General features: G+C 39.7%; 2 protein-coding genes, 1 long non-coding RNA gene and 12 other non-coding genes across 17 annotated transcripts in view; 13 read left to right on the top strand and 2 right to left on the bottom strand.

Annotated features, from left to right (window-relative positions):
• The window catches only part of LOC141381752 (uncharacterized), a 537,547-nt gene that overhangs the window by 477,699 nt on the left and 39,559 nt on the right, over positions 1-20,289 (top strand). The window lies entirely within an intron of this gene.
• trnan-guu (transfer RNA asparagine (anticodon GUU)) lies at positions 425-498 on the top strand. The gene has a single exon. It is a non-coding gene; the product is annotated as a tRNA-Asn (tRNA).
• On the bottom strand, positions 1,557-4,900 carry LOC137490948 (PWWP domain-containing DNA repair factor 4-like). Of its 2 annotated transcripts, XM_073947948.1 has the most exons (14): positions 4,860-4,900; positions 4,740-4,787; positions 4,532-4,612; positions 4,377-4,450; positions 4,143-4,240; positions 3,851-3,911; positions 3,699-3,749; positions 3,579-3,623; positions 3,307-3,371; positions 2,365-2,563; positions 2,021-2,209; positions 1,841-1,929; positions 1,693-1,753; positions 1,557-1,619 (listed from the first exon to the last, which is right to left on the bottom strand). In XM_073947948.1, exons 5-14 carry the CDS (start codon positions 4,235-4,237, stop codon positions 1,605-1,607), a joined length of 870 nt encoding a protein of 289 aa, XP_073804049.1. In that variant the 5' UTR covers positions 4,238-4,240; positions 4,377-4,450; positions 4,532-4,612; positions 4,740-4,787; positions 4,860-4,900; the 3' UTR covers positions 1,557-1,604. The 2 variants fall into 2 exon arrangements, 1 of the variants encoding a protein (XP_073804049.1); XR_012402255.1 differs by lacking the exons at positions 1,557-1,619; positions 2,365-2,563; positions 4,143-4,240; positions 4,377-4,450; positions 4,860-4,900 and having other exon boundaries at positions 4,740-4,790.
• Positions 5,123-6,173, bottom strand: LOC137490821 (uncharacterized). Its single transcript, XM_068219752.2, has 3 exons — positions 5,459-6,173; positions 5,341-5,382; positions 5,123-5,268 (listed from the first exon to the last, which is right to left on the bottom strand). Exons 1-3 carry the CDS (start codon positions 6,156-6,158, stop codon positions 5,123-5,125), a joined length of 888 nt encoding a protein of 295 aa, XP_068075853.2. The 5' UTR covers positions 6,159-6,173.
• On the top strand, positions 17,034-17,152 carry LOC137493508 (5S ribosomal RNA). Its single transcript, XR_011013480.1, has one exon. It is a non-coding gene; the product is annotated as a 5S ribosomal RNA (ribosomal RNA).
• On the top strand, positions 17,332-17,450 carry LOC137493943 (5S ribosomal RNA). Its single transcript, XR_011013918.1, has one exon. It is a non-coding gene; the product is annotated as a 5S ribosomal RNA (ribosomal RNA).
• LOC137493507 (5S ribosomal RNA) lies at positions 17,629-17,747 on the top strand. The gene has a single exon (XR_011013479.1). It is a non-coding gene; the product is annotated as a 5S ribosomal RNA (ribosomal RNA).
• LOC137493506 (5S ribosomal RNA) lies at positions 17,927-18,045 on the top strand. Its single transcript, XR_011013478.1, has one exon. It is a non-coding gene; the product is annotated as a 5S ribosomal RNA (ribosomal RNA).
• LOC137493504 (5S ribosomal RNA) lies at positions 18,225-18,343 on the top strand. Its single transcript, XR_011013476.1, has one exon. It is a non-coding gene; the product is annotated as a 5S ribosomal RNA (ribosomal RNA).
• Positions 18,523-18,641, top strand: LOC137494115 (5S ribosomal RNA). Its single transcript, XR_011014090.1, has one exon. It is a non-coding gene; the product is annotated as a 5S ribosomal RNA (ribosomal RNA).
• On the top strand, positions 18,821-18,939 carry LOC137493530 (5S ribosomal RNA). The gene has a single exon (XR_011013502.1). It is a non-coding gene; the product is annotated as a 5S ribosomal RNA (ribosomal RNA).
• LOC137493503 (5S ribosomal RNA) lies at positions 19,119-19,237 on the top strand. Its single transcript, XR_011013475.1, has one exon. It is a non-coding gene; the product is annotated as a 5S ribosomal RNA (ribosomal RNA).
• Positions 19,417-19,535, top strand: LOC137493979 (5S ribosomal RNA). The gene has a single exon (XR_011013954.1). It is a non-coding gene; the product is annotated as a 5S ribosomal RNA (ribosomal RNA).
• On the top strand, positions 19,715-19,833 carry LOC137493502 (5S ribosomal RNA). The gene has a single exon (XR_011013474.1). It is a non-coding gene; the product is annotated as a 5S ribosomal RNA (ribosomal RNA).
• On the top strand, positions 20,013-20,131 carry LOC137493088 (5S ribosomal RNA). The gene has a single exon (XR_011013061.1). It is a non-coding gene; the product is annotated as a 5S ribosomal RNA (ribosomal RNA).

Genomic DNA, 20,289 nt, shown 5'->3' with positions numbered 1-20,289 from the left:
AAGTCTCTGCCGCAATCGGTTAGCGCGTTAGGCTGTTAACTGAAAGGTTGGTGGTTCAAGCCCACCCAGGGACGGATGAAGCATTTTGCTGCCTTGTAACTGCTAACACGTGCACTGGACATAGATCCTGGGCCACATTCTGTCCAGCGTTACAAGATGAAATCAGGATTTAGCAGAACATTGTCACGGGTAGGGAAGGTATTACTGTAAACAGTGTTTAGCTCTTAAAAGTTCATCTCATCAGCCCGGCTAGCTCAGTCGGTAGAGCATGAGACTCTTAATGTCAGGGTGGTGGGTTCGAGCCCCACGTTGGGCATTCATGTTATTTTTCTCTCTCTCTCCCAGCAAACTTACATTAAAGTTTATGTAGCAGACTTTGAGACAAAGTTCCGCGTTTCTACCACTGTAGGTGACTTTTCACTAAGTCTCTGTGGCGCAATCGGTTAGCGCGTTCGGCTGTTAACTGAAAGGTTGGTGGTTCAAGCCCACCCAGGGACGAATTAGGCATTTTGCTGCCTTGCAACTGCTAACACGTGCACTGGACATAGATCCTGGGCCACATTCTGTCCAGCGTTACAAGATGAAATCAGGATTTAGCAGAAGATTTTCACGGGTAGGGAAGGTATTACTGTTAACAGTGTCTAGTTCTAGTGGGGACTCCTCATCCGCCTGGCTAGCTCAGTCGGTAGAGCATGAGACTCTTAATCTCAGGGTCGTGGGTTAGAGCCCCACATTGGGCGTTTCTGTTACCTCTCTTTCTCTCAGCAAACTATCATTAGGGTTCATATAGCAGACCTTTTGAGACAAAGTTCCGCGTTTCTACCACTGTAGGTGACCTTTCACTAAGTCTCTGTGGTGCAATCGGTTAGCGCGTTAGGCTGTTAACTGAAAGGTTGGTGGTTCAAGCCCACCCAGGGACGGATCAATCATTTTGCTGCTTTGCAACTGCTAACACGTGCACTGGACAAACATCCTGGGCCACATTCTGTCCAGCGTTACAAGATGAAATCAGGATTTAGCAGAACATTGTCATGGGTAGGGAAGGTATCACTGTTAACAGTGTCTAGACAAAGTTCCGCGTTTCTACCACTGTAGGTGACCAATCCCTAAGTTTCTGTAGCAACATTATGAAGCTGCAGGCCCCGAGACCCAACCGCACGCTCAGACCTGCTCGCTCAGACCAGCACTTCCAGACCTATCGTTTTCTCAGACAGTGCCACCTGCTGTTGGAAAAATTGCCTAACCTGAATTCATTGATTTATAAATTGTAAATTACACAATTTTTCTACTATAAAATATTTCACTATGATTGAATACATTATTATATAAAATATTAAACATACTAGATTATGATTTAATGCATTAAGTCTGTTGTATTTTAATTAACTGTATTTGTAAATAGATATTGTTCAGTTACTTAAATATTTTCAGTCATTTATTGTTTTTGTTGTTGTTTTTTGTTTTTAAATCATTAAGGATTTATCAAACTCTTTAGTATCGAGTTGAGGGAATGAACATTATCTTATTATTCACAGAATAAATGACAGTACTCTGAGTAATTTTCTCACACCAAACTTTATTTTTTTATAAATTTTCATGAGGTCCTACAAGTCATCGAGCTGTAAAAAATGCAGAGAAAAATAATACTTTGATTAATAATGTATTTATTACATATAAAATAAAATGCTTTACATTCTTGTTGGGGAGATTTTTCATTTCTCGAGCAATTCTTCTGTTAAATTCCTCAACTTCACTAAAAAAAAAAATAAATGCTGTTGTCAGAAATTGTGTTTAACATAAAAACTTAACAGCTTTTGAACAAAAAAAAATGTAAACATACCTTGCGTGATAAATGGGGCCCTGGAGGAAGACATCTTCAGCCTCCAGCCAAGACAAGCCTTGTAACTCGGAAATGCCATGAGTTATGGCCTGTACAAACATACAGATAAACCAATTAATAAAATAAAACACACACTGCAGAACATAAGCATGCTCATGTACATACATGTTTTGTGATTACCTCTGGGAGGAGACATCCACAAATGAACTCCACCTCATCATTGAAGGTCAGCTGTGTTTTGGTTTTATTAAGAATTCCTCTGATGTAGTCACAAATGATTGACTGGGACTGCTCATTCTCAATGTAGACAGGCACTTGAGAACGGGGTTTTAGTGGAAACCAATTTGACCTTTTTCCACCGAGTATATCCTTTGGGCCATAAAAGGAAATTATAATTCATATGTAAATGCACAATTAATTAATTAATTATATTTGGCAAATAATAGTTAAATTGTCACTTGACTATATTTAAGTCAACCATACTCAGAGTCTAGAGGAGTAATTTAAAGTGGAACCATCTATACCACCAAATGCTTCTCTGCTGATTTTGATGTGATAATCAAGTCCACTAATCTTTTGTCATTCCTTTCCCGATCTTGAACTGCTTGGACATGTGCCGGAAGATTGGATGTGGTTTTTCTTTTCACCCTAAAAAGGAGCAGAATCTTTCCATCCAAGACACTTCTTGCCGCCTCAGTCCAGAAAGCAAATCTGTGCCCATAGCTTTTAATAACAAGACAAGACAAAATCCATAATTACTGTGTAACGAGGAGACTGACACGGAGGGATCCATTATGCAGTATTTATTAATCACAACTTCACTCAAACACACAATATGCACCGGAGTGCACACACACATCCACAGTAGTAGTATGGGTTTCAAGACTGATGATGAACAGACACAGAGTGAGTTACCAGACATGAGTGGAAGGGAGTGAGCGAGAACCAGGATCCGTTATGCAGGCTTGGGTCAAGGGCAGGCAGCAAGGATCAGAGTCCGTATAACAGGCGTGGTTCGTGGGCAGGCAAAGAGAGAGTCAGAGTCCGTATAACAAGCGTGGGTCGTGGGCAGGGAGAAGGCGAAGCAAAGTAAGAGACAGGCTGGAGTCGTGCACAGGAGATCAGGCTGGCGATAATGCTCAGAAATGCTGGCCGGGGCTAAACAAGACTTCGCCCTGATCGAGTGTTTGAGTGCGGCTTATAAGAGGTACGTGGGTCATTAGCCAGATTCCAATCAGGTGTATGCGCAATCAGTGTAGATGGATGACGTAATGCTAAAAGTCCAGAGATGGTGGCCTCTGCTGGCCAGCGAGGGGAGTTACTGGGACCGAGTCGGTGACATACTGGTCACCGGTAAGAGAGATTTTAAGTATGTTTTGTTATTCATGTTACAAGTTGTTGTATTGACTCAATATAAATTTTTAATTTTACAGATTTACAAGAAAAATAAATAAATACTGACATACCCATCAATTTGAAATCGTTCCATGAGTAGAAGGCACCACCACTGACGGATGATAGGTATATCCATCTGAAAGAAAGACTGTTTAGTCTGACAGTTAACCAACATGTTTTTGTTAATACATGATGTTGAGTGTGCTTGCAATAACCATGCCCTTTTTTTTAAAAGATATGTTGCTTAGAAGAAAGCAAGATAATATACACTAAAATAGTTACATTTTAGCTATGATTAAGAAAAGCACCAACAAAATAAATTACATAAATAATAAAATAATACCTCCTGGAATTGAAACCTAATGCCAAACACCATTGAGAGGGTGTACTGAAAAGAGAGAAGCCACAGTCATTTACAATGTTTACAAAATCTTTAAATCAATTAACTCAATTTATATCTTACCATGAGTACAAAAACACCACAATCATTCCCTCTTGTCTGACGTGGCAAAGCCTAAAATAGGCAAAGCAAATCAATTTTATTTTAGAATAATGTACAAAAAATTTAATTGTTGTAAAAGCCAAAAAATAATTTTTTAAAAGTTGATTCCTCACTGGAAAATCATATCCAGTTTTTTCAGACCATGTCCCATGATCCACTTGGTAAGCAACTTTCCTGTAAACAAAACATAGTAGTAATACTAACAATTACAGCTCACCTCAACTCTAGAACACCATGCATAAAAAAGGCTAGATGAACATAGCCAGAAGTTCAAGAAACGGCTAAAGGAACGTAGCCAAAAGTGACAGAACTATAATACACAGTTAGGAAATAAATAGAAATGGCTATAGGAACGTAGCCATATATCACATAAAGGCTGAAACATGTCTTAGTTTATTGATAGACCTAAAAATTGCCCTGTATTCCTCATCTCCAAATCCTGATTCATGCTCTGCGTACAGAGAGTCTAAAAACACCATCTCTCTTCGAAGCGGCATCATTATCTACAATGTTAAAGGTGTAAAAATATTTCATTTGAACATTATTGCTTCTTCCAAGATTTTTCAGTGTTTTATTTTAGAAACACACACATTGCAATACCAATTAATGTATGCACTAGACATTTCAATATTTTCTTACACAGACAACAAAGCGGTCTGGTCCACTGGCATTTGTCCATGCTGGAAAGGCTAACAGGTCTTTCAAGTCTGCATCTTCCCAGAATTGATCAGGACAGTTATGTCGTTTAATTTAGGTTGTACTTCTCACACAGTAAATACAGTACATACACGCACCGGTAATCCATTAACAATGTTGTTAGGAGTTTCTTTCCACACAGGGACAACATAAAAGTCCTCAATGTATATGTCCTTGCCCTACATGAATAAAAAGAAACTGTTGACAATGACATGAACATTTTCACACAGTTTAGAAATTGTTTTTTTTTTAAATTTGGATCAAGTTAAAACAATCTATATAAATATTATGTTTTATAGTACATACAATTTGTCGAGCCATTTCACAAATAAGCTTCATGCAGGCGTTTCCAATCTGCAATAAATACTTTGATAAGTCAATGTTTTTAATAAAAAAAAAGTTATAATAAAAAAACAGACTGCTTACATGGGAGTCCATGTCCCTCAACAATCCAAGGCTCCAAAATTCTTCTCGAATAAGGCACACTTGCCCCTCCTTCACAATTATTTCACTGCCAGGGCGATTTCGGTCCAGCACATAATCAAGCTGTAATAATAATAACAATAAATATGTGTGTGTGTGTGTGCGTTTGTATGTAATGGTAATTGTTCACCAGTTTCTCTTGTAATGGATGCCAGTCCCTCTCCCAAGGCTTAGTAGGTTCCAAAAAATTCAGAAGAGTGGTAGGTTCACAAGCTGTTTTTTCTGTAATTGGTACTGATGACAGAGGAGATGGGACTGATGTTATGCCTGGTGATGCAGCGGTCGTTTGTAAAGTCACAATATTTTCTGGCAGTGCTGTCAGTGGTCCTTAGAGTACAATAAAGCATCAAAACTAGAAAATAACACATAATAATTAGAGAACAGAAACTTGACACTGAGCAACTGGAAAGAACAGTCAAATTACCAAGTGACATATCCATGCATTTCTCTGTGGAGGATGGATTTTCTATAAATACAAATATACACATAAGTACAGTTATGGATATAGTGATGTATTTGTTACAAAGTAAGGGAAACATTACCTAACACAACCGGGCTGTGGTCATTCATGTGAATGTTTGTGTTGAATTCCTTTTTTATGTCATGAAGACGTTTCTCGTTTTTTCTGACATTGTAATGGTGGATGATGTTTCGCATGAGGAAAACATGTGTGGATGGCAATGCCATGTTCATAAAGTAGTTATTTTTCTTTAGCTTTGAAAAAAGCTGTTCTGCAGCCTGACTGTTAACTTTGCCAGCTAGTTGAGGCACAAGACGAAGCTTCCTCAGTGAATCACGAGGATCTTTTGTGTTGTCTTCGTGAAAGCGGTCATACAGAAAATAGTGTTCTGCAGAACCAGTTATTGGATGACCATCCGGATCTGGACTTTGCTTTTTTGCAGTGAGCCATGGCAGAATTACCTGTAATTTTCCTGATTTTGCTTTTGCAATATTTTCAGTGGTTGGTTCGAGTAACCTTCCCTCGAAAGGTGTGAAAGTTATGGGTTGCCTCAAACTTGAGTGGGTGGACAGTCCACGGGCAAAGTCATAAATAACAACATCAGGCAGATGCTTCCAAGACAGAAGCATATCTGCAAAATCCCGTGGACTTTCTGCTCGCAGATTACACTTTATACTGTAAACTATGCCACAAGGACACATGATGACAGCCCAACCTCTTGGAACAGACAAAAAAGATAAGCAAATAGTTAAGAAAACATAATCAAATCCCATTAATGACATTGGGACTTAAATGACCATAGGTTATGATGGAGGGCAGTGGCATTAACCTTAACAAAGTATACTTTTAAAAATTTTAAAGATGCAGTGCCTCAGAGATTTAAATACACTCCCCTACACAGAAAGCAACAATACACCCTGGTGTCAGACAAGGCCACCTCCAACACCCCCCAGAGCTGTACACCACCAATCACTCCCCAATCAGTGCCAAGCAGAAAACAGGACCCATTATGTCTATGTGACTTTGTACATTTCTGATTTATTTGTATTATTTTAATGTGCGACATTGAGGTTTACCTGAAGCAGCCCAAATCTTTTCAAAAACCTTGTCATAGGCCTCCCTTGACCTCATCTCCTCCGAAAGTCGCAGGAGTAGATCTGTGCGAGAGCCTTTGGCATCTAAACCACACTCTTGACACAGTCTTCTTATCACTCCCACCTATCACATAAAACACACATGTTAAATGAAATGCCAACACTGACAAATAATACATATAATTAGCATTAAATATTTTACTTTCTGTTTTGAAAGTTCGTCCTTTAAGCGATCTTCAGAGACAGTTATTTCTGTTCGTTCTGCAGTTTTTGCTTTGTGCACTTTCTCAAATTCAGTGTTGAGAACAACATTCGCTATGCGAGTCTTACTCCCGATCCAGGGTGCCCAAAAGTTGTAACTAGGTGTAACACAAAATGGATTGTTTTTTTGACCTTTAGGACAAACAAACATGTTAATACATCAGTGAATTTAGATTGTACTCCTGAAAACACTTATGAAATTAAATAATGATGACATGCCATTCCTGATATAATAAATTTCCTTACTTGAAAAAAATCCTCGAGCAATTCGTTCTTCTGTCAGTGCCTTCCAAAACATATCTAAATCCACCTCTCCATTAAAATCTTGCGGAGGCTGTAAAGATCACACACTAAAGAAAATAAATACATACTATAAACTTACTAATAGTTTTACTAATAAGACTTACCTCTCTGCAGTAAAAAGGAAAGATATAGGTGACATGAAAGACACAGATGGATGGTCACCACAAGATACACATGAATACTTGTATTCATGGTCAGTTAGGGCCTCAAAATGCAGATAGCCGTGGAGAAGAGTAACTGCTGAGGGGAACTGTACACCTGTAGTTACCTCTAAGTACTCCACTACTCTGCTGACTGCTGTATGCACCTATGATAAAGAAATCACAGTTAATCAGTACTTATCTAGGCAAGGCAAGGCAAGTTTATTTATATAGCACATTTCATACACAATGGTAATTCAAAGTGCTTTACATAAACAAGAATAAAAGAGACAAGTATAAGAAAATAAAAACAAAGAATAAAAATGATTAAAAAAAACAGTTAAAAACAGAAAACATAATAGTGTGAACTGTCGGACGTAGCACAGTGCTCATTCAGTAAAGGCACAGCTAAACAGATGTGTTTTAAGTCTTGATTTGAATGTGCCTAATGTTGCCTAACATAAAATCAACACTATGAAGAAATCCTATTGTTGTTAAAAATATTATATTGTATAACATATAATATATGTATTTTATAACGATTACCTGCAACAGGTTTCTTATGGTGAGGCAGAGAGAGAGTTCAAGGAGGACATGGTCATTGAAGTTATGCAAACCATTAGCCCACTCTTGGTAACGGTACACCATTCCACAGAAAGGACATAATTTGTAGTAGGTTGAAATATCTGCAGATACAGAATGTAAAATAAATGGTTTAGTATCTTTTTCATAATTAAAATAAAATAAAAAATGTAAGTAACAATTTTCCACCTTGGACAATTCCTGTAGTTGTAAGAATTTTCGCATTACGTGTAATGCAGACAGGATCACTGAGCAATGTGCGGTCTGAGCAGTGGTAGCACATTGTCTCATCAGGGATTAGGTGTTTTGGAAATTCCTTATAGTCTGAAGAAATCCTCAAATGACTTGGAATAGTAGATGGTAGCTTTTTATTCATTAAGATGTATTCTACTATGCTCTTTACTTTAGCAATGTCCTTTGGAGGGTAATTCTCACTTTCATCACTTTCCTCCATCGCTGCTGCCTGAAATTCTTCAGCGCTTTCAGTGCTCCGAACTTTTCGGAAGAGTTCAGGGTGAATTTGAAAGAGGTGCCATTTTGCTATGTATTTATGGGTACATGATCTCTGGGTTTTTGCACAGGGGCAGTGCCATGAATTCTTCTTGGTGTCATATGATACCATGACTCTGCCCAGTCTACTATAATATGATATATTAGGCTCGTAGACCGATATGAACCTTTTTGTTGGTGGGACTCCAATCTTGGATTCAACTGACAGTGGTGCATTTTCTTCTTGGGCTAGTTTTTGACGATTTACACACTGTTTTATTTTGTCCTGCCCAAACCACTTGCTTTTAACCATTTCTTTTAAACTTTCTTCTGTGAGTGAAGGTGAGGTTAAAAATGTTTTGCAGTATGAAACTGACCGGAGGTGAACACATTTGTATGACAGCAGTCCACTTCTCCAAGCCAACTCCATATTAGTCTGGCACTCATTTAATTCACATGAAACACGATGTGGTTCCCCCCATATTTGTATTTGCACATGGAGTGAAGTAGAAGCTCCATGAAAACTTTTGTGGACCATATAGACTCCATTCTGAGGGTCTATGCACTGATGTCAAGATGAGATGAGGAAGTGATGTCCATCATTTTTGGGGTGTGTTTATGTTCTATATGTCTTTTTAAATTTTTATAGTCGCATATCAAATCACATTTGGGACATTGCTTTAGTTGCTTTGGTTTTTTCCGACAATTTTTTTTTTAAGGGCCTAGAAATGCCAGAAGTGGTGGGCAGAGCCATGTCAGTGGATAGAGGCACATGTGTGGCGGGCAGAGCCGTGGCAGTGGAGAGAGGCACATGTGTGGCAGGCAGAGCCGTGTCAATGGAGAGAGGCACATGTGTGGCGGGCAGAGCCGTGGCAGTGGAGAGAGGCACATGTGTGGCGGGCAGAGCCGTGGCAGTGGAGAGAGGCACATGTGTGGCGGGCAGAGCTGTGGCAGTGGAGAGAGGCACATGTGTGGCAGGCAGAGCCGTGTCAGTGGAGAGAGGCACATGTGTGGCGGGCAGAGCCGTGGCAGTGGAGAGAGGCACATGTGTGGCGGGCAGAGATGTGGCAAAAGTTGTGGTGGCTTTAGTATGAGGGGTTGGTGGTTGTTGTTTTTGTTTGCAGAGTCCTAAATGTTTAACAAAATCAGGTTTTCTTAAAATGGTTGATTTGCAGAAGAGGCAGTGATAATGTGGCTGACTTCTGCAGAGGCGTCCACATCTGTGTATTGTAAATTCTGAAAAAAAAAAGCAGTATAAGATTGCACTTTAAGTTTTCTTACAATTTTTCACTATAATAAGATGTACATTTTCAAATATTACCTTCATGCTGGACTGATCTATTAAAATGTGCCTGCAGATGTGATTGCACTTTTTTCAATCGTGTTGGTTGGAAAACCGAGACATCACAAAATGGACAATGAAAATATGTGCAGCATTTGGTGCACTGTACAGGTACTGGCAGAGACCCCCCTTTTTGAATTGTAATATCCATCTAGGAAAAACATACACAAGTCACAAGCAAATTATATTTGTTTTAACCTAAGAGAGCTCATATTGTAAATGTTATGCAGATTAATTGATATTTTGATTTCCAGAGATCTTATTTACAATTGTTAAACTGTTATTGTGTTACTGTTATTGTCTGTACCACTTTCAGATAGATAATACAGTAATACGTTCAGTAGACCTACATAGCACTTTAAAGTAAAAATGTTAAAATAAAATGTATTGTGTATATAAAGCAATTATTAATTGTAACATTAAAGTTTTTTATTTTGCCAGAAATCATTGCTAGAAAAGTGTCCCAGAATGGTACAATAACAGAAAATAAGAGCACGCTGTAAATATCATAAAATAATGCTATCTTTTGACTAATTCAAATCAAACACTGAAATATTGTTTGTTAGTGTAATAAGATGTCACATTGATTTATGCCATAAAACCTGCTAATTTCAAGAATCGCTTTAATAAAATGAATAACCTTACTCACGTGTCCGATGTTGCTACTTCCTAGAAAGTGCTGCTCTGAGCGTGGGTCTCGATACCTGCCGCTTCACCCAACCCAACAGCAGGTGGCACTGTCTGAGAAAATGATAGGTATGGAAGTGCTGGTCTGAGCGTGCAGGTCTGAGCGTGCGGTTGGGTCTCCGGGCCTGCAGCTTCACCCTACCCCCAAATGTGGGAATCTCGACTGCATAATTTCTGGTAGTGAGGGACTGCGTTCGCGCTCTCCCCTGAGCACAGTGGTTCAAGACAGAGTTCAGGCGGTAGCGTCGGGCCCGGCTGGAGCGGTGCTTCCCTCTCTTCCTCGTCCTTTGCCAAGCCTCTTTTGCTCCAGTTGAGCCGTGCGCGCCTGTGGAAGGCCTGCCCACCCGTCGCTAGAAGAGTCTGTTCTGACGCCGTAAACTACTCGAAAGGTCCCCTCTCAAAGCGGTTTGCTGTAAGCTTTTCGAAGTCCTTCATTTGGCAGCTGATAGACTTCCCCGTGTCACAGCTTCGCTGCCATTATTTTTTCTCGCCTTCAAGGGCATTGTTTCTGTCGGTGCTGTGTCGATGCCAGCTGAGCTGCGCTCGTTCCCTGGTGCTGCGCCTTTTTTAAATAGCCAACTCTTGACGGGCTCTTTCGCTTACGGCCATACCACCCTGGACACGCCCTCTAGTGTGAGTGAAGCAGGTCGCACACCAGAAGCGCCGCTCGGCGGCGCGCCGCGCAGCGCCACGCAGCGCCACGCAGCGCCATGTATTTTAGAATTCTAAACATAGGTTTCTATCAGGATACACACACCGGCGCCGCAAGTCGGCGGCTGTCGGCGGCGCCCGGCGACGGCTCAGGACGCAGTTCATTTTTCAGCCGCGCCACAGAGCGCCATCTGATTAGTTTCATGTTAAATATCATTCGAATGTGCGCGTCTGGTGTGCGATACTTTAAACTGTCATGTACGCGCCGTGTCGCGGCGCCGAGCGGCGCTTCTGGTGTGCGACCTGCTTTAAAATTGTTGCACTGCAGGAAGTGTGAGGTGGCAGAAGGAAGAGAGAGGCTCTTCCATTTTGGCAGTTTTGTTTTTTATTTTTAGTTTTTGCATTACAAAGTTTACTTTAATTGTTTTTTCAGTTAAAGATTATTTTTAACTAACCCCAAACAGTAACACTGTTTTGGGGTTAGAAAACAACAAAATGGACACTACGGAGAAAGAGAATGGACAGGACACAAATGGAAAAAGGAACAGAGAACAAGGAAATGCTACAAACATGCTTGAAAGGACACGAAATGAAGATGCCGGAGAAAACAGCAATGAGACATGGGCAACAGTTGTCTCAAAGAAAAAAGAAGGAAAAGGAGGTGGTCAAGAAAAGAAAGGGGATCTACAATCAATTGCAAGTATTGAAAGTGTAAAGAATACTGAAGGACAAAGGAATGCTTTAAGTCAAAAACAACAAATGCTGAACAAACTAAAGAAGCAAGCAAGGTCTCAAAGAGAGTACAAGAAGGAAGCCACACTAACAATGATGGTAAGAGACATTGAAAACGCAACTATAAACAACATAATTAAAGCAGTAGAAGACAAAGTCGGGATTGGCAAACTACTTGGACTGAGAAGAAAAAACAACAATGAATTTGAACTGACAATGGAAAGTGAAAAAGAATGCGAGATATTGTTAAACGGACTGATGATTAATGGAGAAGAATGTGAGATGAAAAAGCTGTGTGCAACAGAAAAAATGGTATCTTTCCTGAACTTGCCCAGTTATATACAGGATGAGGAGATACAACAAAAACTAAGTAATTGGGGAGTAACTCCGATACTTCCAATAAGAAGAAAATATCATCCGGGAACAATGGTGGCAGATGGAACACGCTTTGTCAGGGTAAAATTTCCCAAAGAAGTGAAATCTTTACCATACAATGTTGGCTTCATGACGGAAGAAGGGATGCAATATTTCAGAGTGATTCATGATAATCAACTGAAAATGTGCAGACTCTGCTCCAGTACAGAGCATGAGAAGAAAGACTGCCCAAATTTTACATGCAGGAGATGTCTTCAGCAGGGGCATTATGTGCGGGACTGCGAAGTTCCGCAGTGCCAGGGCTGTGAGAGGGCATCGACAAGATGTAACTGCAACAAAGAGGAGGAAGTTGAAAGGATGGAAATACAAGCGTCACTTGAAAATACTGCAACAGAAAGGAAGGAGGACAAAACAGGAGAAGAAAACAACACAGAAGAGGACAGAAATAAGCAAGAGGATAAAGGAATGGAACTGGGAGAAGGAGCAAACAAGGAAGAAGGAGAACCAAATAATAGACAATTTGTTGAGGAACAAGATGATGAGGACACTATAGAACTGAACAATGAAGAGAGACAGGAGAAAACAAGGACTGAGGACAATGAAATAAGAGCAATAAATGAGGTAAGAGCAATGGATTTTGAAAGGGGGAATTATGGACTGGAAAAAAAAGAAAAAGGAAAAAAGATAAAAGATTTAAAATCAAGATCTAAAAGTGGCTTAAACATCGAAATGGTTCTACAACGGCAGAAAATAAGAAGAGAAGAGATTAAAGAAAGAATGGAAAGGAAAAAATTTGAAAAAGGAGATGCAAGAAACATTTGTTTAAGTGACAGTGACTCAGAATGAATGGTGGTTATTGGTTTATCCAATAATTATACTAATGAGTAATGTATGTGTGGTATCATTGAATGTAAGAGGATTGTCCAAATGTGAAAAGTTTGAAAGATTAACGTGTTTGACAAAAAAGTGTGATATATTATGTTTACAAGAGACAAAGTGGGAAAATGAGATTGAAAATGAAATGAGAAAATTATGGAATGGTGAAATATTTAGTAATGGAAATATAGAAAAGAATAGAGGAGTTGCAATTTTAATAAAAAGAGGGATTTTTGAGAAAGTAGAATTAGACTATAAAGACACTAATGGAAGAATAATAATTGTAAAAGTTCTGTATGGTGGGAAAAATTTTAGAGTATGCAACATACATGCACCAAATGAGGAAAAGGACAAATATAACTTTTATAAGGAAATAGATAAGCTAATAGAAAAGAATGAAAACATATTTATTTTAGGAGATTTTAATATTGCCATGCAAAGAATAGATATAGATGACTCAATGAATTTTAGAACAGACAGAGGGAGGAATGAACTACAAAATTTGATGAGAAAATGTGATTTGGTAGACGTATGGAGAGAGCGAAATGGTATGAAAAGAGAGTATTCAAGAAGAGAAATTGCAAATAGGATTTTAAAGCAAAGTAGAATTGACTTGTTTTTATGTAAAAAAAATGAAGTACAATATGTTAACACAATTTTATATAAAACCTATAGTGAGAGTGATCATGATTTTTTATGGATAACGATAAATTTTAATGAGATTGAAAAAGGACCAGGAGTGTGGATGCTCAACACTGAGCTGTTAAAAATAGAAAGTTATAAAATGGATATAGAAAATATAATAATTAATAGTGTGAATGATGAAATGTTTGAAACAGAAACAGGTTTATGGTGGGATAATCTGAAAAATAGAATAAAAGAATACTCAATAAATATATCAGAAAAAATACAAAAGGCAAAAAAATTCAAGGAAAATAAAATTAGAAAAGAATGGAATGAAGAAATGAGTAAAGTAAATGGGATAAATGTTGACAAAATAATAGAATTACAGGAAAAGCTGAAGAAAATTGAAGAAGAAAAGTGTAAAGGAGTAATTATTAGAAGCAGAGCTAAAGACATTGTAGAAGGAGAAAGAAGTACAAAATACTTTTATGAATTAGAAAAAATAAGACAGAGAGCAGCTATAATAAAATGTATAAAAACACAAGATGGGAAAACTGTAGGAGACAAAGAGGGAATTTTAAACAAAACTAGACGATTTTATAAGGAATTATTTACAGAAAATGGAGTAAATTTAAATGATGAACATTTTTTATTAGAAAAAATAACAGCAAAATTAAATAAAGAGGACAAGGAAATGTGTGAGAGTGAGATAACAGATTTAGAAATAGAAACAGCTATTGATCAGTCGAGAAATGGGAAAAGTCCAGGAATAGATGGACTACCAGTTGAGTTTTATAAAGTTTTTAAAAATGTTTTAATTCCTATTTTAAATGAAATATACAGTGATATTTATGAAAAAGGGGAGTTAACTAATAGTATGAAGAAAGGAATGGTGAAAATGATTTATAAAAGAAATGGAGACAAAGGAGACTTAAAAAATTATCGACCCTTAAGCATGCTGAACACGGACTATAAAATTTTAGCAAAGGTTTTAGCTAATAGATTGAAAGTAGTTGTACCTAACATAATCAAAACAAATCAAGCATATGCAGTTTTAAAAAGAGACATAACTGATGTCATAAACAATATAAGAGATATAATATGGTATATGAGAGAGGAAAAAGAAACAGGATATATAATTAGTGTCGATTTAGAAAAAGCTTTTGATAGAGTGGAACACAAATATATGATGGATGTAATGGAGAGATTTGGTTTTGGAGAAAGATACTTACAATGGATAAAATGTTTATATGCAGATATAACAAGCTGTATAAAAGTAAATGGTTTTTTAACTAAAGATTTTAAAATAACAAGATCAATAAGACAAGGATGTCCAATGTCAGCACTATTATACACACTTGTATCTGAAACATTGGGATTAGCAATTGATAATGAAACGCAAATACGAGGATTATGTATAAAAGGAACAGACTTAGAACACAAAATATTTCAGTATGCTGATGATACTACTTTAATAGTAAAAGATATTAAAAGTATTGAAAAAGCAGAGTAAATTTTAAACAGATATTGTAAAGGAACAGGAGCAAAAATTAATAAGGAAAAAACTAAATACATGAGAATTGGAAAAATAAATGTTTTACCAGAAAAAAATCAAATTTAAAGAGGAGAAAGTTGATATGAAAATTTTAGGTATAAGGGTTGGTGAAAATGAAAATGAAACAAGGAATTTAATGTGGGAGGAAGTTTTAAAGGGAATGGAGAAAAGATTACATTTCTGGAAATTAAGAGGTTTGTTTTTAAAGGGGAAAGTTTTAGTTTTAAATTCTTTATTTTTATCAAAAATGTGGTATGTTTTAGGTACAGTGAGTTTGCCAATGAGTGTGTATAAAAAGATAAAAGCTATTGTTTTAGATTTCTTATGGGATGGAAAACCTTCCAAAATAGCGTATGACACCATAATTGGTAAAGTTGAAGAAGGAGGCTTAGGTTTAATTAATCCACTAATCAGAATGAAAAGCATAAGAATTAAAACTGTAAATAAATATTGGAAAGAAGAAAAACATGTATGGAAAGATGTGATGAGATATTTTTTAAATAAATGTGGGGAAATACAAGATTATATATTATGGATGAAGCCCAAAGAGAATATGATGAATAAAGTTCCAGAATTCTATAAAGAGGTTATTAAAGCATGGGGAGATTTTAGAAAGCATATTGATTGTTCATTTAGTAAAGAAGAGATTTTAAAGCAACCGCTGTTTTTAAATGAATACATTAAAGTAGGGAATAATACTATTTTTTATAAGAAATGGTTTAATGCAGGAATAAAGCAAATTAAAGATATTTTATATGAAGTGATACCTGGTTATGTACAGGCGCACGTAATAAAAGATGCAATAATAGAAAACTATGAAAACGAAACTAAAAGAGTTATTGAAAATCAGTTTAACAACTTGAAAAAAAATATACCAAAAGAATGGAAAGAAATTATAGAAAATAAATTTGAAATGCACAGCGATGAAGGAAGGGTGATAAACTTTAAAGAAAATCAATATGCTTTTAAAGATGGTATACTAAAATGTTTTATTCTTGTTTACGTAAAGATGTTTTTGTTACACCCAAAGCAGAAGAGTACTGGAAAAGGTTATATCCCAATATTGAAAAGAAGGAAATATGGCAAAATTTAAGAGCTTGGTGGAAAAGTCCCGTTTTAGAGAATTTTGATTACATTTTAAGACAAAACTGTTTATTAAGTGAAATGAGATTGTGTAAAATAGGTTTGGCAAATGATGCAAGATGTAAAGTTTGTAATGAAGAAGATGAAGGTATACTACATTTGTTTTTTAAATGCAAAGAGTTAAAATGTTTTATTGGAAAAATTAAAGAAATGTTAAATGAAATGGGGATTGAAAATGAGGTTGTTGATGAGGAATGGGAAACGTTATTTTTTTTTGATTGTAAAACAGAAGGTAAAAACACAAGGTTCATAAACTCTATTTTAACAGTTGCAAGAAATGTAATATGGAATAGAAGGAATATTGTTAAACAAAAGAATGGCAAATTGTCTGTAAATTGTTTCAAAGAAAAATGTCTGAACTGCTTAATGCTCTTTTCTATTATTGTAACATGAATGATAAGATTGATGTATTTGAAAAAGACTTTTTAAATGGGAATACATATGTTCAAATGGCTTTATATAATGTAAATGTAATATTACCTGAATGTAACTGTTTTTAATTTTTGCCTATTAAAAAATTAGAAATGGAAATGCCCGATCTCATCTGAACTCGGAAGTAAAGCAGGGTCGGGCCTGGTTAGTACTTGGATGGGAGACCGCCTGGGTATACCAGGTGCTGTAAGCTTTTCGAAGTCCTTCATTTGGCAGCTGATAGACTTCCCCGTGTCACAGCTTCGCTGCCATTATTTTTTCTCGCCTTCAAGGGCATTGTTTCTGTCGGTGCTGTGTCCATGCCAGCTGAGCTGCGCTCGCTCCCTGGTGCTGCGCCTGTTTTAAATAGCCAACTCTTGGCGGCCTCTTTCGCTTACGGCCATACCACCCTGGAAATGCCCGATCTCATCTGAACTCGGAAGTAAAGCAGGGTCGGGCCTGGTCAGTACTTGGATGGGAGACCGCCTGGGAATACCAGGTGCTGTAAGCTTTTCGAAAGTCCTTCATTTGGCAGCTGATAGACTTCCCCGTGTCACAGCTTCGCTGCCATTATTTTTTCTCGCCTTCAAGGGCATTGTTTCTGTCGGTGCTGTGTCGATGCCAGCTGAGCTGCGCTCGTTCCCTGGTGCTGCGCCAGTTTTAAATAGCCAACTCTTGACGGTCTCTTTCGCTTACGGCCATACCACCCTGGAAATGCCCGATCTCATCTGAACTCGGAAGTAAAGCAGGGTCGGGCCTGGTCAGTACTTGGATGGGAGACCGCCTGGGTATACCAGGTGCTGTAAGCTTTTCGAAGTCCTTCATTTGGCAGCTGATAGACTTCCCCGTGTCACAGCTTCGCTGCCATTTTTTTTTCTCGCCTTCAAGGGCATTGTTTCTGTCGGTGCTGTGTCGATGCCAGCTGAGCTGCGCTCGCTCCCTGGTGCTGCGCCTGATTTAAATAGCCAACTCTTGACGGCCTCTTTCGCTTACGGCCATACCACCCTGGAAATGCCCGATCTCATCTGAACTCGGAAGTAAAGCAGGGTCGGGCCTGGTCAGTACTTGGATGGGAGACCGCCTGGGAATACCAGGTGCTGTAAGCTTTTCGAAAGTCCTTCATTTAGCAGCTGATAGACTTCCCCGTGTCACAGCTTCGCTGCCATTATTTTTTCTCGCCTTCAAGGGCATTGTTTCTGTCGGTGCTGTGTCCATGCCAGCTGAGCTGCGCTCGCTCCCTGGTGCTGCGCCTGTTTTAAATAGCCAACTCTTGGCGGCCTCTTTCGCTTACGGCCATACCACCCTGGAAATGCCCGATCTCATCTGAACTCGGAAGTAAAGCAGGGTCGGGCCTGGTCAGTACTTGGATGGGAGACCGCCTGGGAATACCAGGTGCTGTAAGCTTTTCGAAAGTCCTTCATTTGGCAGCTGATAGACTTCCCCGTGTCACAGCTTCGCTGCCATTATTTTTTCTCGCCTTCAAGGGCATTGTTTCTGTCGGTGCTGTGTCGATGCCAGCTGAGCTGCGCTCGTTCCCTGGTGCTGCGCCAGTTTTAAATAGCCAACTCTTGACGGTCTCTTTTGCTTACGGCCATACCACCCTGGAAATGCCCGATCTCATCTGAACTCGGAAGTAAAGCAGGGTCGGGCCTGGTCAGTACTTGGATGGGAGACCGCCTGGGAATACCAGGTGCTGTAAGCTTTTCGAAAGTCCTTCATTTGGCAGCTGATAGACTTCCCCGTGTCACAGCTTTTCTGCCATTATTTTTTCTCGCCTTCAAGGGCATTGTTTCTGTCGGTGCTGTGTCCATGCCAGCTGAGCTGCGCTCGTTCCCTGGTGCTGCGCCAGTTTTAAATAGCCAACTCTTGACGGCCTCCTTCGCTTACGGCCATACCACCCTGGAAATGCCCGATCTCATCTGAACTCGGAAGTAAAGCAGGGTCGGGACTGGTCAGTACTTGGATGGGAGACCGCCTGGGAATACCAGGTGCTGTAAGATTTTCGAAAGTCCTTCATTTGGCAGCTGATAGACTTCCCCTTGTCACAGCTTCGCTGCCATTATTTTTTCTCGCCTTCAAGGGCATTGTTTCTGTCGGTGCTGTGTCGATGCCAGCTGAGCTGCGCTCGTTCCCTGGTGCTGCGCCAGTTTTAAATAGCCAACTCTTGACGGCCTCTTTTGCTTACGGCCATACCACCCTGGAAATGCCCGATCTCATCTGAACTCGGAAGTAAAGCAGGGTCGGGCCTGGTCAGTACTTGGATGGGAGACCGCCTGGGAAAACCAGGTGCTGTAAGCTTTTCGAAAGTCCTTCATTTGGCAGTTGATAGACTTCCCCTTGTCACAGCTTCGCTGCCATTATTTTTTCTCGCCTTCAAGGGCATTGTTTCTGTCGGTGCTGTGTCGATGCCAGCTGAGCTGCGCTCGTTCCCTGGTGCTGCGCCAGTTTTAAATAGCCAACTCTTGACGGCCTCTTTTGCTTACGGCCATACCACCCTGGAAATGCCCGATCTCATCTGAACTCGGAAGTAAAGCAGGGTCGGGCCTGGTCAGTACTTGGATGGGAGACCGCCTGGGAATACCAGGTGCTGTAAGCTTTTCGAAAGTCCTTCATTTGGCAGCTGATAGACTTCCCCGTGTCACAGCTTCGCTGCCATTATTTTATCTCGCCTTCAAGGGCATTGTTTCTGTCGGTGCTGTGTCCATGCCAGCTGAGCTGCGCTCGTTCCCTGGTGCTGCGCCAGTTTTAAATAGCCAACTCTTGACGGCTTCTTTCGCTTACGGCCGTACCACCCTGGAAATGCTCGATCTCATCTGAACTCGGAAGTAAAGCAGGGTCGGGCCTGGTCAGTACTTGGATGGGAGACCGCCTGGGAATACCAGGTGCTGTAAGCTTTTCGAAAGTCCTTCATTTGGCAGCTGATAGACTTCCCCGTGTCACAGCTTCGCTGCCATTATTTTTTCTCGCCTTCAAGGGCATTGTTTCTGTCGGTGCTGTGTCAATGCCAGCTGAGCTGCGCTCGTTCCCTGGTGCTGCGCCAGTTTTAAATAGCCAACTCTTGACGGCCTCTTTCGCTTACGGCCATACCACCCTGGAAATGCCCGATCTCATCTGAACTCGGAAGTAAAGCAGGGTCGGGCCTGGTCAGTACTTGGATGGGAGACCGCCTGGGAATACCAGGTGCTGTAAGCTTTTCGAAAGTCCTTCATTTGGCAGCTGATAGACTTCCCCGTGTCACAGCTTTTCTGCCATTATTTTTTCTCGCCTTCAAGGGCATTGTTTCTGTCGGTGCTGTGTCCATGCCAGCTGAGCTGCGCTCGTTCCCTGGTGCTGCGCCAGTTTTAAATAGCCAACTCTTGACGGCCTCTTTCGCTTACGGCCATACCACCCTGGAAATGCCCGATCTCATCTGAACTCGGAAGTTAAGCAGGGTCGGGCCTGGTCAGTACTTGGATGGGAGACCGCCTGGGAATACCAGGTGCTGTAAGCTTTTCGAAAGTCCTTCATTTTGCAGCTGATAGACTTCCCCGTGTCACAGCTTCGCTGCCATTATTTTATCTCACCTTCAAGGGCATTGTTTCTGTCGGTGCTGTGTCCATGCCAGCTGAGCTGCGCTCGTTCCCTGGTGCTGCGTCTGTTTTAAATGGC

Source organism: Danio rerio, chromosome 4 (genome assembly GCF_049306965.1).
Source record: "Danio rerio strain Tuebingen ecotype United States chromosome 4, GRCz12tu, whole genome shotgun sequence".
Taxonomy (NCBI): Eukaryota; Metazoa; Chordata; class Actinopteri; order Cypriniformes; family Danionidae; genus Danio; species Danio rerio.
Note: the sequence above shows the minus strand (reverse complement) of the source record. Positions and strands in the feature narration are given on the sequence as shown.

Bases quoted from the DNA above. Each gene is read 5' to 3' on its own strand.
- LOC137490948 (XM_073947948.1), bottom strand. From the start codon at position 4,237: ATGATGCCGCTTCGAAGAGAGATGGTGTTTTTAGACTCTCTGTACGCA. The intron at 3,624-3,698 runs GTAAGATATAAA...CTCTCTTTTCAG, and splicing joins GTGGTGTTTTTGTACTCATG to TACACCCTCTCAATGGTGTT. The intron at 3,372-3,578 runs GTATTATTTTAT...TCTTTCTTTCAG, and splicing joins TTAGGTTTCAATTCCAGGAG to ATGGATATACCTATCATCCG.
- LOC137490821 (XM_068219752.2), bottom strand. From the start codon at position 6,158: ATGTCATTAATGGGATTTGATTATGTTTTCTTAACTATTTGCTTATCT. The intron at 5,383-5,458 runs GTAATGTTTCCC...TTGTATTTATAG, and splicing joins CCACAGCCCGGTTGTGTTAG to AAAATCCATCCTCCACAGAG. The intron at 5,269-5,340 runs GTAATTTGACTG...GTTATTTTCTAG, and splicing joins ATGCATGGATATGTCACTTG to TTTTGATGCTTTATTGTACT.